The sequence below is a fragment of the Ceratotherium simum genome, chromosome 7 (genome assembly GCF_057802395.1).
Source record: "Ceratotherium simum simum isolate JZ-2026a chromosome 7, ASM5780239v1, whole genome shotgun sequence".
Classification (NCBI taxonomy): domain Eukaryota; kingdom Metazoa; phylum Chordata; class Mammalia; order Perissodactyla; family Rhinocerotidae; genus Ceratotherium; species Ceratotherium simum.
The window spans coordinates 22,555,059-22,572,403 of NC_141906.1; the positions used below are offsets into that span (position 1 = coordinate 22,555,059).

General features: G+C 42.8%; 1 protein-coding gene across 1 annotated transcript; it reads right to left on the reverse strand.

Annotated features, from left to right (window-relative positions):
- Positions 1–2,373: 2,373 nt before the first annotated feature.
- Positions 2,374–4,754, reverse strand: RBMXL2 (RBMX like 2). Its single transcript, XM_087433991.1, is given in 3 exon segments — positions 2,374–4,238; positions 4,241–4,349; positions 4,351–4,754. Coding segments are annotated over 3 exon segments (1,179 nt in total). The 5' UTR covers positions 4,701–4,754; the 3' UTR covers positions 2,374–3,518.
- Between the last annotated feature and the right edge of the window lie 12,591 nt (positions 4,755–17,345).

The window sequence follows — 17,345 nt, forward strand, 5'->3', positions numbered from 1 at the left end:
CTAAAAGACAGTTTCAGAGTAATAGTTAACATTTTTGGAGTAGCCATTATATGCTGGTGCTAAACTCTGTTTTTCATATTTTAATTTGTATTATGAAATATTTCGAAATTATAGAATAATAAGAGATGCTAATGTACAGACCACAGAAATTTAAGATGGTCCTTTTTGCTTAAAATCCATCTTTTTGTGTGTGTGTGTGTGAGGAAGATCAGCCCTGAGCTAACATCCATGCTAATCCTCCTCTTTTTGCTGAGGAAGACCGGCTCTGAGCTAATATCTATTGCCTAATCCTCCTCCTTCCCCCCCCCAAAGCCCCAGCAGATAGTTGCACGTCATAGTTGCACATCCTTCTAGTTGCTGTGTGTGGGACTCGGCCTCAGCATGGTCGGAGAGGTGGTGCGTCGGTGTGCGCCGGGGATCCGAACCCAGGCCGCCAGTATCGGAGCTTGAGCACTTAACCGCTAAGCCACGGGGCCAGCCCCTTAAAAATCCATCTTTTAAACAAATAAAACATTATCGAGTCAGCTAAAGCCCACTCCTCATCCCATCTTCCTTCTCTCCTCACACTAAATATTCTAACTCTTTGTGTATCACTCCAATCATATTTTTGTTCTTTTTTTATTACACCTATATTTATGCAATTTGCCTTTTTCACCAAACGTTTTGCTATTTACCTGTGTTGATACACGTGGATCTGGTTGATTCATATCAGCTTCTACATTGAACTTCATTATAAGAATAAACCTCAGTTGATCGCTCCAGGTAGGCTGTTTCTACTTTTTAAACATTCAAAGAGTGCTGTAAGGCCCAATCTTATGCATAGCTGTTTGTGTACATGTACAAGTTTCTCTAGGTCCTCTCCTTGAAGTGGAATTCTGGGTCATAAGGTAAGCACCCTCCAACTTTACTATGCATTGACAAATTTATTTCCAAAGTGATTGTGTCAATTTATACATCAGAAAGGTGAGTTCTTTTGCTCATTTTTTTCTTGTTCTTTCTTTCTTATTGATTTCTAAGCATTCTTTTGAAAGTTATTTCAATGCAAATGAATTCTTCCAATGTATGTTTTGATATTTCACTTTATCAGTGTCTTTTATCATAAAAAATAATAATGTACAAAATTATATCAACATTTTCCTTCTAGGTTTGTTTTTGTGTCTTAAAAAGGAATTCTCTACCCCAGTGTCACACATTTATTTTCTTCTAAGTGTTTAAAAATTTTTCTCTTCACATTTATGTCTTCAAACAATCTAGAATATATTTTTGTGTATGCTGTAAGTTAGGGAATATCATTTTATCTTTTTGCAGAGACAGCTATTAAAAAAAAAAAGTCCATCCTTTCACCAGTAACTTTTAAAGCTATCTCTGTCATATATCCTGTTTTCATATACAAGCGTGCCTGTTTCAAGGCTCATTATTTTGTCTGTCTATCCTTGTCTGTTGATAACACACAGCTTAACTTACTAGGACTTTGTAATAAGTCGTGATATCTGGTAAGGTGAGTCCTTTCTAATTATTGCTTTTCAGAATTGCTTTGGCTCTTCTTGCTGTTTATTCCAGCAAACAAGATTTAGGATTAGCTAAATCTCCTCTATTAGTGTCTTTTTTTACCTGTTTCTTAATAATTTGTTGGTAGTCAGGAGAAGCTATTGATGTTTTTTCAGTTTTGTGGTTGGTTCGCCAAATCTTTTATTTAGTATTCCATCGTTGATAAATACAAGTAAACGGTGTTATTGGGAAAGGGGAAGGGAGCTATGTGGGAAAAATATCATGCTGTAACTTCAATTGAAGTCTTATTGCTTTTCCAAATAAATTTGGTGAGGTTGAGAATGGCTATGACACAAAGTCTTCCTAACCATGACATGCTATGAATCTCCATTTATTCAGTCTTCTTTTATGTCTTTTAATAAAGATTAGCAATTTTTCCATAAAGGTCTTACGTATTTTTGCTAGATTAATTCCTGGATCTTTTTTTTTTTTTTTTTGAGCTATTTCTTGCATTTGTTCTTCTGGGCCACTAATGCAGCCTCTCCTGTAATACACCTACACTATTATTTTGTTGAAAAACCATGTTTTTAGAGTTGTGTCTATGAGCGCATTACATTCACATCTCTTTAAGCACATTTTTGTTGTTGTTCAGGTATTCATCTGTTTCCTCCAGCAATTATTACACTGAACAGGGGTCCTAACATTCAACCTGATCTTTTGTTTCTGGTTGCTAGAGTCCCTTGACTGTATAATTACCTTCTCTTAAATAAATAGGGGAATTCCATCAGTGCTGAATGGAAAATGTGTTTCTTGCCCTGAGCTTGGGGTGAAAAGAGGAGACTGTTATATGCCTCCTGAGGCATCCTGGAAGAAGCCTCTCTGATCTTTATCAGCTCAAGAACCTTCTCCCCACCTTAAGAGTATGGAACACTCAACCCATCCCCCCCTTGCCTTTTGTGGACAGGAAGACCCAGATCCCTCATACCAGGTTGAGATCCTCAGATGTTGGAATACCAAGCTCTCTCAGGGACTCTCGGAGCTTCTGAGCTGATGCTGCTCACATTTGATTCTCCACCCCTAGGGGAAGAAGCCCAATTCTCTCCACATGAGCCAGTAGCTGGCTCTAGAGCCAAGGGCAAGTAGTCTGGAGTTAGGAATGGAAGCCATTATGATCCCCAAATCCACCATCGGTATATTTTCTACTTGTTTCTTCCTTTTTTTCCTACTTGATTCTTAGTAATTTGTTGGTGGTGAAAATAAATGCTATTAATTGATGTTTTTTGTATTTTTTTGCAGCCTTGCGGTTGGCCAAATCTTTAATTTAGTATTCCCATTGTTCAACACATATGAATGGTATTTTGGGGAGCAAGGGGGCAGGAGATTCTGCAGATGCCCCAAGTAAAAGCAAAAAGGCAAAATACGGCCAGCATTATCCATTTGCTGTTTTAGATTTACAAAGTGAATAGAACCTTCTTTACAGAAGCATCTCATCTAAGTGGTTTTTGTTGTTGTTGCTGGTCTTTTGTTTTTTAATACTGGGAACAATGAGAGGGATTCAGTTTGAAAGACCCCCTGAAATGTTGAGAGTAGCATACACCAGTCCCTCCCACTCTCTCCCCAAAAATCTAGTTGGTTTGAATGGACAGAATAATCCATTTCTCCATTTTAGGTGAGCAAATTATTTGTAAAAGATCTTAGAACTGTTTGCCTCATTTATCAGGAAAATTTAGAAGGAAGGAAGCCTTTAGCAGAATTTCTACTTGGAAATATAAGAAGACTAGTACGCAGAGTCAAGTCATACTTTTAACATGAGCTTGTTGCAAGAAACGTTAACAATTCCAAAACGAAATTAAATGAATTTTAACTTTTTTCCTCCCAAAAGCAGAAAAATTATGGAGAGGAAGTTAACAGGTAATTCTTAAAAGGTAAAAACAACTCTTCCTTGTACCAGTCCTTGGGCAATTTCCACAGAACAGGTTCTTCTTTCCGTTAGTTTCTTTGAAAACGGATTTGGGCCCAAGTCTGTTCCTTTAGTATCTGCTCCGACCTCCTCCCCTCTCGGAGCGGCTTCCCAGGCGGCCTCCGCCTCGGGGGGCCCTGCGGCCCGACCGGCTGTAAGAATCGCGCGGGGGAGGGCACCCCCTTTCCAGGGACGAGGGCAGCCCGCGATCCTCTCTGCCTACCCGGTCGCGGCCCCGCGAGTAGCGCTCGCTGCGGCCGCCGTAACCGTCGCGGCCGCCGCCGTAGGCGTCGGGCGAGCAGCCCCGGTAGTCGTCGTAGCGGCCTCCCCCTCCGCCGTAGGATGGCGGGGGCCCGCGCGCCGGGCCGGCGCTGCGCAGCTCCCCGTAGCTCTCGAAGGGGTCTCGGTAGGAGCCTCCGCTCGGATGATCCGCGTAGTCGCGGTCGCGACTCCCGTAGCCGTCGCGGTCGCCGTAGCCTCTCGACGGACAGTCGTCCCGGGCCCCGGCGTGGCCGTAGTCGCGGTAGGTGTACTCTCGGGGCGACGGGGCGAAGTCGCGCGGGTCGCGGGCGCTCGGGTAGTCGCGGCTCGAGTAGCCGTCCCTCGGCGAGTAGCCCTCCTCCCGGGGGCCCAGGTAGGGGTCGCGGCGCGGGGGCGGCGGCTCCCGGCGCAGCGGGCCCGCGTAGCCGTCTCGCCCCCGCGCGGCCGGGGCCCGCCCGCGCATCCCACCGGCGCCGCTGCGAGGCGGGCCCGACGGCGCGGCCCTCTTGGGGGCGGCCCGGCCCTGCGCGGCGGCGGCGGCCCGCGCTTGAGGGGCAGCGGGCCCCTGGAGGGCCGCGGGTCGAAGTCGCCCGCGTAGCCGCCGTCGTCGGCCGGCCCGCCCGCGACGGGGTCGCCGCGGGCCGCCGCCGCCCCCGCGGGTCCCGCGCAGGCCCCTCAGGCGCCCGCGGCTGCGGGACGGCGGCGGGCCGCGCCGGCCGCTCTCAAAGGCCGGCTTGGTGGCCTGAGCCACCTTGATGGCCTTACCATCCAGGGACTTGCCGTTCATGTCTCTGGCGGCGGCCTTGGCGTCCGCGGGACTTTCGAAGGTGACGAACGCGAAGCCCCTGGACTTGCTGGTTTCTCGATCTTTCATGAGGAGCACCTCGATGATGCGGCCATACTTGCCAAACTCTGCCTCGAGGGCCTTCTCGTCGGTTTCGAGGTTGAGCCCGCCAATGAAGAGCTTCCCGGGGCGGTCGGCTTCCACCATGTCGGCGCTCGAGTGGTCAGCGGCGGTGAGGGGCGAAGGGGCGGCGTCGGTCGCGGCGTGGGCGCCCGCTCGCCGAGGGCGGCTCCTACCGGTCGGGCGGCGCGTCGTCGCCGAGTGTCCGAACCGCACCCACCGCCCGCGCTGCGCAGGCGGAACGCTGGGCTCTGCGCCCCTGCGGGCTGCTGCCCGCCCCCGGCCGGGCTCTTGCCGGCTGTGATTGGTGGGCTGTCCCGGGAGGGCGTCCCGCCGTCGGGGAGGGTGGGCGGTGTTGGGACTTGCTTTCCAGGCTTTAAACTTCGACTTATCAACCTGCCCCTGGTTTAAGTTCTTTCACTCACTCTGGAAAGCTGTGCTGCAAAATGAAAAGCCGTTAGGTTCAAGAGAAAAAAAAAATTCCCCATTGCTCTTAATGAGAAGGATTGTAATGCATTCCAATCGAAGTTACCCCAACCATTTGCAAACAGGAAAAGTTAATTGAAAAATGAAATAAGTAATAAAAGTTTAAAAATGCAGTTTGTACGGAAAATTTATTAAGAATAAGGTTTTTTTGCATTGCCAAAGGGGAAGAGAACACTTGATAAGTGGAGGTTCGTTGGTAGAACAGGAAGAAGGAGGGAGGCATTATTTGGATGCACCATTTCTCCCTTCTGCACCATTTTCTTCAATTTTTCAACCTTCGAAGGGCTCATTGTTATGTAGTATTGCAACTGCCCTTCAAAACAGAGATATTGCACAGCAAGTCATCTTTAGGACAAAATAAAGGCAAAACGTGAGGGCACCTGGACCCTTGTTAAAGTTGCTCCTGAAAAAGCGTCGCACACAGAAGCCTTCGCCTCTTCCTCTGGAAAGAGGAGGCACACCTCAGAAAAACAAAACATTTTAGGTTCATTCTAACAAACTACACAATTCAGATTTGTTCCTCACCATATTCTCTGAATGGAAATAAGTGTGAAGAGTAAACTGGCGAACGTATCTTTGCTTGAGACTGTCATGTCTAGAACCACTTTCTTTTTTTTTTCTTTTTGCTCTAGTGTGTTTGAGGACTGTTTTTCAAAAAGTTTATAAATTTTTCAAAGGCTGCTATGATGAAAAGTTAACTGAATGGTCATGAGAAGTCTCTATGTGTGTTTGTGCATATATACACACATATGTGTTACATTGGTTTGTTGCAATAGCTATGTAATGTTGAAGGAGGTAGTGAAAGCAGGCGTTTTTATGTTTCTGACTTTAATGGGGGTGCTTTTAAGATTTTTTAGCATGCATGAATGGAAGTTAAAGTTAAATGCATCGTGTCATGAATGGCAGTAACAGATTTTTATTACTAAGTCATTATTATATTTCTAAGGTAAACCTACCTGTTTGGGATGTATTCATTTTTAAATATATTGATGACTTTTCTTTGCTCATACTTAGAAATTTTACATTTCTGAGCATAAAGGGTATTGGCCTACAATTTTCTTTCCCATACTGAGCAGGGGAGATTTTTGCCTAAATTTCTTTTAGTTTTAAGTCTATTCAGATTTTTTAAAATTTCTTTTTGACTTGGTTTTTGTAAGATATAGTTTTCTAAGCGTTACCCATTTTTGTTTAATTTGAAAATTTGTCCATAGCTGTGTCCTGTTCTGCTTTCTCTCTTGACAGAAGTTTTTTTATCTTTTCAAAGAACTATCGTTTTTCTTTGCTGATCCTCTTTTGATTTTTTTTTACTGCTATTGTTTTTCTTTTCTTCTTTCCACATTCTTTGATTTACAGTTTGTATTATTTTTCTTCTAAATTTTTAGTTAAGACACTTAGTCCATTAAGAGTTTTAAAAAATGTTTCTTCTAATTGTTCTATCTTACTCTCTATGTACTAGTTAACAGCATGTCCTGAGCTGTTTCATTGTTGTTCAGTTCCCATTTTCTCATTTTCATTATTTCTTTCTTGACTCATGAATTATAAAAAAAGTATAGAGAAGTATGTTTTAAAATTTTCAAACATATGGATATTTTCCGTTATTTTTAACATGCTCTGTATGATATCCATTCTTTGGTTTTTGTTGAGATTTGCTTTGTGACGTAATGTGTGTGTATGTGTGTCTAATGTTCCATATATGCTTGAGAAGAAAGTGTATTCCCTGAATATTGGGGTAGAATTCTTTCCTTATATTATGATGGTCAAATCTTCCTCATCCTAACTTATTTTTTATTTGATAGAATTGTTAATCACTGAGAACGCTTTTAAAATTTCCCGTAATTGTGGATTTGTCAATTTCTCTTTATTTTTATGTCCATTTTTGCTTCATGTAATTTAAGATTATATTGTTAGATATATAAAAATGGAGAATTATTATGTATTTCTAGTAAATGCTTGTATTATGTAATGATCCTTATTATTCATAATAACATTTTTTACTTAATCTGTTTTGTCTGATGCTTATATAGCTCAATATTTTTCAGGTTTCTTTCTGCCAGCTTATTGTGTGCTGTCTGTTAACCATGACTTTCTTGCCTTTTTTATTTCTATCTTTCTTGCCTTCTCTTGTATCAAACGATTTGTCTTTATTCCTTTCTTTTTCCTCTAAAAATATGGAAGAAGTTATGCCTTCTATTTCTATTCTTTGAATGAATAGAACTATACCACAATTTATTTTTTCCATTTCCCTGTTGATGGACCACACCTGAATGTAGGCTGATGCGATGACTCTTAGTGAGGCCCCTAGATAGTTTCAGGATGGGGACTGGTAGCTTGAGGAACCAACCCTGTGATTAAAGGGTTAGAACTTTCAGCTCTCCCACCTATGCATGCACGTGCACACACACCTACACACGCACATATATACACACACACAAACCTCCTAGGATGGAAGAGAAGTTGGAGATTGAGCAATTTCTGGGCTTCTCTTTGGCATATCTGAATTGCCTGCATCACTACTCTTCTGCTTTTGGGCCATTGTTAAGTAAAACAAGGGTAACTTGAACACAAGCACTGCTATACCATGACAGTTGATCTGATAACCGAGACAGCTACTAAGTGACTGAAGGGCAGGTAGTGTATATAGCATGGATATGCTGGACAAAGGGATGACTCACGTCCCAAGCAAGTGGGAGCGGGACGGCATGAGATTTCATTATGCTGTTCAGAAGGACTGCAATTTAAAACTTATGAATTGTTTATTTCTGGAATTTTCCATCTAATATTTTCAAACCACAGATGACAGCAAGTAACTGAAAGTGTGGAAAGTGAAATCGCGGATAATGGGAGACTGCTCTATTAGGGCCATAGTTACAAAGCATATAGTCTGCAAGGGTTGAAGAGGGAGGGTGTTCAGTCAGCTGAGAAGCTCCCAAATCCTTAACTAATGACACTTTACGACCAAAGAGGCCTGGGAATTTATCCCAACCTCAAGAGTATACTCAGCATCTTAACAATCAAAATTTGCCTTCACCATGCTTCTGGAGCCCTGGATCAGGAGTCAGACTCACCACCGGATACCCAAACAAGCACAGACTGGAGACAAAAGGTCTCGATGCTTGCTGGGTCCAGCTGTCACAGGGTCTGATAGCGGTTCTGATCCAGATCTGAATGAGGGCACCATAGAACTGTCAAGAAGAAACAGCACTGGACATTTGCTAAAGGTGGCAAGACAGACATACGTGTAAACTTATACTGTATAAACTGAGCTCAACTCCAGCTAAGACAAAGGTGACAGATTTTTAAAGGCAGAACAGAGAGGGAACAAAAAGGGGTGGTGGGGAAGTAAAAAAGTGAGAACAAATAAAGGGACCAAGGAGCTATGGGGAACTAGAAAAATTACAGAAGGAGGTTAAGTGGGAAATTACTGAAAATGGTTTGGGAACGTGGGTTGGGACAAAATACATTTTGCAGTGGCAGCATTGTGCTTTCTTGCACAAAAACTCAACACAAGGGCTAGGGTCACCTTTAGGGATATGGCCTAGTGCAGGTGGAAACCAGGTTAAAGTTTGGTCAAGTCTCTTAGCACAGTGTTCAGCAAGTCCCTTGTGCCACGTGGGAGTTCACAGTTCGGAGTGACTAGGCTGGTGTCTTTGGTTTTGAGTGCTGCAGAGTGGAAGCGCATGTTTGGGTTGATACCGGACCCACAGCTCACTACTAAACAATCACAGATGGCTAAACATGATCCAGACACACAGCAGGTTATTCTTGAGGAAACGGCCAGCCTGCTGGACTGGATAACACTGTAAAGTCTGTTTACCCTAAGGGGCACAGTCCAACTCCCCCATAAATGTCAAGCGGAACACCCCACATGAAGCAGCTGATCTGCTTCATATGCAAGCCATGTGGGACTGGCTTTGTGATAATCAAGATATTCACCCACTGAGTATGCCTGTTACCCAAGAGCTCATGCTAAATGCTGTGGTTAAGGGGGCCCTTTTGCGTGGGCATCCTGTGCTGCAAAATTGAGCAACAGTCTGAAAACCCTTGTAGAATTTGTTGTCTCAGCTTCCCCTCAGGGGTCTTACAAATGCTACTACAAATATTAAATCAATTAACAATAAAATGAGGAACGGCAGAGGGGAGAGTCAAGGTCTTTGTCCCAGGAGGGTGGAAATCTTTAGATAGTTATTAAGAAATGGGATGAATAACATTGATGGAGTTGTAACAAAGGTCTTAATACAGCACCATCTAAGGTTGGGCGGACCAATGTGACCCCCTGCTAGTCCCTGAATATTAAAGAGCTTCAAACAAGTCTACTCTGTTTACCACAGTTTAGAGAAATTCTAATAGACAGAGATTACAATGAGACACCTGACCTGGAATCCCCTGAGGCAACAGTCAGACAGATTAATTAAGATGAAGATTGATAAAAGGGCCTTGGTCTCTTGGCTGAACACCAGCTGAGGACACAAGGTTTTATGCACAGGAGTGGGTAAAATGGCCAGGGAGTGGAAAAGAGAAGTTTCTGGGACTCCCTGACAAGGGACCCTCATACACTGTAGTATCAAAACCCATTGGTGAAGCCCTAAAGGCAGTGGCAATTAGACTGAGAGAATGTAGAAATGTAAGGGTTGATGAGGTTTGGATGACAATTGGAATGTTTAAACAGGCTGTATGTGAAATGATTATGTCTCTTTGTCTCTTTTACCTGAATGTATTATGTGGGTGGATAATTGTGTCTGACTGGGAAATGTTTCGGCTACCTAATACAGATCTTCCTCAATTTTCGATGGGGTTATGTCCTGATAAACCCATCGTAAATTGAAAATATCATAAGTCAAAAATGCATTTAATACACCTAACCTACCAAACATCATAGCTTAGCCTAGCCTACTTTAATGGTGCTCAGGACACTTACATTAGCCTACAGTTGGGCAAAATCATCTAACGCAAATCCTATTTTATAATAAAGTGTTGAATATCTCATGTAATTTATTGAACACTGTACTGAAAGTGAAAAACAGAATGTTTGGATGGGTACAAAATGGTTCTAAGTGTATTGACTGTTTACCCTTGTGATCGCATGGCTAATTGGGAGCTGTGCTTGCTGCCACTACCCAGCATCACGAGAGAGGATCAAACCACATATTGCTAGCCTAGGAAAAGATCAAAATTCAAAACTTGAATTACGGTTTCTACTGAATGCATATCGCTTTCACACCATCATAAAGTCAAAAAATTGTAAGTCGAACCATCGTAAGTCAGGGACCTGTATTGTGAAACACAAGTCACGTAAATCCACCCTTCGAACAATATTAATTGTACATGCTAAATGGGAACAAATGAGATTGCCTGAGCCCACAAAGTATAGAATAAAACCTAGAGTGCTGATATAGGTGAATTCTCTGTACCACAGAGCTAGGTGAAGCATAAACTGGGGCTTATGGAAAAGCCTGTGAACACCCCTCAGTGATAACTACTAGGACTTTGAACTACAGAATTTCCGTTTGAGGAGCAATTACTGGCTTGCTATTGGATATTAATTGAAACTGCCCGTATGACAGAAGGACATAAAGTAATCTTATCACCTCACACCCATCAGGATGGTTTCTACTAAAAAAAAAAACAAAAAAACAAAATAGCAAACATTGGCAAGGATGTGGAGAAATTGGAACACTGCACTGTTGGTAGAAATGTAAAATGGTTCAGCCACTATGCAAAACAGTACAGCGGTTCTTCAAAAAATTACAAATAGAATTATCATATGATCCATGTTAAATTAATTAGACAAGGAGGCCATTAGGCTGGGGTGGCTCTAATGCCTGGGAGGCCTATGTAAGCAAACCAAAACCTAAACTTGTAAATGCCTCAAGGTTAAGAAATCAAAACCTAAGGGCAACCTTAGGCAGGCAAAATGGGTGAAGGTGGTCAAAAAGTACAGACTTCCAATTATAAGATAAGTCCTGAGCATGAAATGTACGGTATAGTGACTATAGTTAACAGTACTGTATTATAAATTTGAAAGTTGCTAAGAGAGTAAATCTTAAAAGTTCTCATTGCAAGAAAAAAATTGTTTACGTGGAGGTGATGAATGTTAACTAAACCCATTGTGGTGATCATTTTGCAATTATATACATATATCAAATCATTATGTTGTAAACCTAAAACTAATACAATGTTATATGTCAATTATATCTCAACAAAACTGGGGAGAAAAAACCCAAAAACCTGAGGACAATCACAAACAGCCAAATAGGCTTTCCCAAATAAGGCAAATGCTTAAGCCAGTCAAATAATTACCTTGCTTTGCTTCTATCTTCTCTATAAAAGTCTTTCCCCTACCTCCTGTAGGTGGAGCACTCCTAACCACTTCAGGTTTGGTGCTGCCTGATTCGAATTGATTTTTGCTCTAATAAACTCTTAAAAATTTTTAATATGCCTCAGTTCTTCTTTTAACATCCAGCAATCCACTTCTGGGTATATATCCAAAAGAACTGAAAGCAGAGTCTCAGATATTTGTACACCCATGTTCTTAGTAGCATTATTCACAATTGCCAAGGGGTAGAAGCAACTCAAGTGTCCATTGACAGATGAATAGATAAACAAAATGTTGTGTATGTGTCCAATGGAACATTATTCAGCCTTAAGAAGGAAGGAAATCCTGACACATGCTACAATATGGATGAACTTTGAAGACATTATGCTAAGTGAAATAAGCCAGTCACAAAAAAGACAGATACTATATGATGATTCCAGTTATATGAGGTATCTAGAATGGTCAAGTTCATAGAATCAGAAAATAGAGTAGTGATTGTCAGGGGCTAGTGGGAGGGAGAAATGAGGAGCTGTTGTTTAATTGGTATAGTTTCAGTTCTGCAAGATGAAAAAGCTCTGGGGATTGGTTGCACGACAATATAAATATATTTAACACTACTGAACTTTACACTTAAAAATGGCTAAGATGATAAACTTCATGTTATGTGTATTTAACCACAATTAAATTTTTTGTGTGTGAGGAAGATTAGCCCTGAGCTAACATCTGTTGCCAGTCCTCCTCTTTTTGCTGAGGAAGATTGCCCCTGGGCTAACATCCGTGCCCATCTTCCTCTACTTTATATGGGACGCCGCCACAGCCTGGCTTGACAAGCAGTGCATTGGTGCGTGCCCAGGATCCAAACCTGCCAACCCCAGGCTGCCGAAGTGGAGCGTGGGAACTTAACTGCTACACCACTGGGCCAGCCTCCATAATTAAATTTTTAAAAAAATACAAAATAAATAATAATCTTAAAACCTGAAATACCAGTGATGTCTTGGATGAAGTCAAGGAAACGTGCTAATGGGGAGGGCAGTGCCCAGAAGAGTTCCATACTAAAATGGAAATGGGTTGCGTAGGAATACGCTATCAGAGGAATGCAGAGAGTTATTCAGTGGATTCACAAGCAGCCAGACTCTCTTCCCCTAGGACTGACTTTGGAACTGCGTGAGGAGCTGCCAGATTCTATTCTACGGACAGTGCCTTATAAACAGTTTCTCAACTGACTAACAAAAAACTCCTTGGCTTATGAATGGCAGTTCCAAGGTGGACAGACAGCATCCTGTCTGGAAGGCTGCTGCTGTGTTTGAAGAAGGTAAAAACAAATTAGCTTGGGGGGCTGAATTACCTGCTGTTTTCCTAGTAGTGATTGAAGAACTGAACAATGATAACAGCCCCCATGTTTGAGCTTTTACTGACTTATGGGTGGTGTCATATGGTCAGGCAGAAGGGCAATGGAAAACTGGACTATTAAAGGGATGCCCATATGATGCATGGCCCTATTGAAATCACTATGAGAATTTCAGGGTGCACTACAGTAGGACATGTTGATGTTCATCAGAAGAACCAACTTGCAGGTTCACAGGTGACTGGAACTGACTTGAATAAAATGAGTGTACATTGGAGGACCAGCATCACAGAGACGGACTGAATCTGAGGCACAAAATGCCACTAAGCACTGTTCTGTCTGCCAAGAAGAGACAGAGACTGCAGATGGCTATGTGGCAGATTCCCTGGGGGAGAGACCTTGAACATAGCTGGCAAGTGAGACTAATGCAGATAGCCAATTGGTCTTGATAAGAATAGATATTGATTCTGGAGTAAACTTTGCTTACCTAGTGATAGATACAAATGCTCAGAGTACTATAAAAGAACCATAACAGAAGACATTGCACATTTTTGGATCACCAAGTCACATTTCTTCAGACCAAGGAACATCCTTTATGGCCCATAATGTCCAATAATGGCCAGAGAGATATCCTCCTCAGAGTAGTAGTTTGATAGAGAATTGGAATGGGCAATTAAAACATTGGTTGTTGGGGCTGGCCCAGTGGCATAGTGGTTGAGTTCGTGTGCTCTGCTTCGGTGGCAAGGGGTTCACAGGTTTGGATCCCGGGCTCAGACTTACACGCCACTCATCAAGCCACACTGTGGCAGCATCCCACATGCAAAATAGAGGAAGATTGGCAACAGATGTTAGCTCAGGGCCAATCTTCCTCACCAAAAACAAAAACAAAAAACCCAAAAAACAAACAACATTGGTTATCTAAAACAAGGGGAGGGCCAGCCCCATGGCTTAGCGGTTAAGTGCGCGCACTCCGCTACTGGCGGCCCGGGTTCAAATCCCGGGCTCGCACTGATGCACTGCTTCTCCGGCCATGCTGACATCTCATCCCACATACAGCAACTAGAAGGATGTGCAACTATGACATACAACTATTTACTGGGGCTTTGGGGAAAAAAAAGGAGGAGGATTGGCAATAGATGTTAGCTCAGAGCCAGTCTCCCTCAGCAAAAAAAAGAAGAGCATTAGCATGGATGTTAGCTCTGGGCTGATCTTCCTCACCAAAAAATAAATAAATAAATAAATAAATAAAACAGGGGGAGATATATGAAAGGCTGGTTTACACACCTTCATGAGTGTGTGCTCACACTCAACATGAGAGGGGCTAAAGGCGTGTCCTAACTAAATTTATTTCTGGTGGGTCTGGGGAAGAAGGGGTGGAGGAAGATGCTAGTATGACTATGCAGTTCTTGCCACCGGGAAGATGACTGATGACTATAATTTTTCTTTCTTCCCCATATCACCTCAGCTTTCTTTTTCTTACCTAATGGTCACAGGACCAGGGCTACAACTACAAGTCCTAGAAGCAGGGATGATTCCTAACCAAGAAACTGTATTTTAAACCTTTATGTCAGGATTCTTAAGGACGTGATGGGGTCGGTTGTGCTTTACCCTATTTGGCAAAACTGAGATTAACGGTGGATGCAGCTCTATTGTCTAATGGTAAAAAGAGCCCACTAGCTCTGTATCTATGTAACACTACTCTGAATGAATGGGAGCGGGCTGAGGGGGAGCTACTTGCTAGACTAGTATTGCTGTCTGCACTCTAGACCAGCACAGTGGGTGAACCTTAAGTCCCTTCCAAAAGTGGACAAGTTTGTGTAAAAATGGAGAGAAGGAGAGTGAAGGAATGAATAAATGGGTTATATAATGAGGGAGACCCAAAATTACATTAACACTTCAAAAAAGGCTCAGAGCAAGAGATGATATTGTCTCTCAGCTCGATTATACTAAATGCCTGAAAGAGTGAAGCTACATATTGTTGAGACCACTCCTGCTTTTGGAACTTGACAGGGCCAAATAGAGGTCTGCAAACCTAAGTGGCCTCATCCTGGGAGATATTTTCTTACAATATGATGATGGACTGGATTGAATGCGACTCTAGTAATGTGCCAGAATTTTTGACTTTTATTTTTCAGGTTACGTCTACCATAATGCAATATGGTCTTACACTTACATTGTTGGTAAAATTATAATACTGATATTGCTAGTCAAATATATTGGGAAATTGAGTTAAAAGCCTTCTATCTCTATCCTACATTGACTCCTCTGAATGTGACTTATATGTTATGCTCGGACAGGTATGATCTTTTGTTGCTATAAGGGATCCATGGTCAAAGACCAGGGGGTAGCCTATGGTACAATAAAAAACATATATTTGGTCTTTCTCTAAAACCCCTAGAATTTCCTGAGTGATAGGAGTGTCTTTCGTTAGCCATAAAGAGAGCCTTTCAGCAGTACCTGAGTTTATGCTAATGAGGTGACTCCTAGTGGGGCCCTTAAATAGCTTCAGGATGGAGGCTGGTCACCAGAGGAAACAACCATGTAGTTAGAGAGTTAGAACCTGACCTCTGGGAAGGGGAGAGGGGCTGAAGATTGAGTTCAATCACCAATGGCCAACGGTTTAATCAATCAAGCCTATGTAATGAAACCCCATATACAAACCCTAAACAACAGAGTTCAGGGAAATTCCAGGTTGGTGAACACACAGATGTGCTGGGAATGTCGCATGCCTGGAGGGGACATGGAGGCACTGCACATCCCCTGGAATTTACCCTCTTCATCTGGCTGTTCATTTGTGTCCTTTATAATAAACTGTAATCATAAGTATAGCCCTTTCCTGAGTTCTGTGAGTCTTTCTAGTAAATTATAGAACCTGAGGGGTGTTGTGGGAATTCCCAAATTTGTAGTTGGCCAGGAAGCTATTGTGGTGATCAAGGAGAGATGGTATGTCATTTTCCAACATTAGTTCTCAATTCTCTGACACCACCTGGGTGTCCTACAATTCAACTCATTTCGGACACTAAGTGTGCAGAGTTAGCTCAGACCCCACAGTTTAAGGGCTCAGTCCCAACAAAACTGCCCTGACTTTAGATGCCAGCTACAAACGGGGTCCCCAGGCTACCCAAATTTCTGCCCGGCCAACTACAAGGAAGAGGTTCTAACATACATGTCATTGTAAGTTCTAACATTCATGGTCTGGGCCACTCATTTTGAAATATTTTTAGGTAATAATTGCCATTATAATACCTGAAATTGCAAAAAGACGTTAAATAGATGAGTACTTTACATACTGTCCCCCATGTGCCCATGAAAAAGAATGATTCATACTACTTTTCACTCCTTTTACAACCACTGGTAGCAAACTGTAGTAGATCTGAATGCTTAATGAAGATGTGAATACCAGCGAACAAGGAAGGGTACACCAAAGGAAGAAGAACCAGGCAAAGAGGGGGGCATTCCCTATGGAGCCTCTCACTGGCTACACTGGCACTTGTATCCTCTAAGAGAGTAACTGGGCCAGGGAACCCTAGATGGGAACTTAGGGGGCAGAGAAGCTCCAAGATGAAGAAAAATGAATCTACCATCAGGGAATAGAGATGCGATTTCAAGAACGATAAAGAAGAATCACCCTCCTCCCGCTAAAAAAAAAAAAAAAAAATCTCTGCAAAGAGCTATGCCCTGACAAGGAAGAGTTGGAGAACACAAGGAACTGTCTTGAAGGTCCTCCTCATCTCCTCAGGGTAGAAATCCCTAAGGCAATTGAATATAATCCCCATCCTTCCTAATAGGAAGGTCGGGGGAATTTCTCTGGAAGCAGCACCAGTGCCTGTGGCCTGGGACCCTGAATCTGTTCCCAGTATCTTCAAGGATTGACTTCTGGTCCAACCATCCAGACACATGGAGTGATCTCATGGCTCTATGCTATGCCACAAGCTCCTTGACAGGAGGGAGGAGGGAGCTTCCCAGTCAGTCTGCAGCTTGGCCATCCCCTCCTTTTTAAAAAATTTAATCTTTAAAATTGTAGTAAAATACACTTAAAATTTACCATTTTAACCATTTTTAGATATACAGTTCAGTAGTTGTGATATATTGATTTATAATAAATATATATTTTGGTCCTGGTCCATGGTTCCTGGCTCACAGCTCCTAAAACCCTTGGAATTTCCTAAGCAATAAGAGCAATGGGAGCATCTTTTGTTTGAATATTTGGTTCTTTTGTCATGAGTTTCTGAAATAGCTCCAGAGGCTTAAAGGTGAAATGGGTGTCTTGTTATTTATAACAAGCCCCTTTCAACCACACCTGAGTTTATGTTCATAAGGTGACTTTGGAAAGCACCTAAGGATGGAGGCTGCTTGCCAGGGGAACCAACCATGTGATTAGAGGATTGGAACTTCCAGCCCCACCCAACCCCTCAACCCACCCCCCACCCCCAGGGGAGATGGGCTGGAGGTTGATCAGGTTCAATCATTGATGGCCAATGATTTAATCAATCATGCATATGTAATGAAGCCTCTATAAAAACCCAAAAGCACTGGGCTTGGAGAGCTTCAGTTGGTGAACACGTGGAGGTGCTGGGAAAGAGATGGG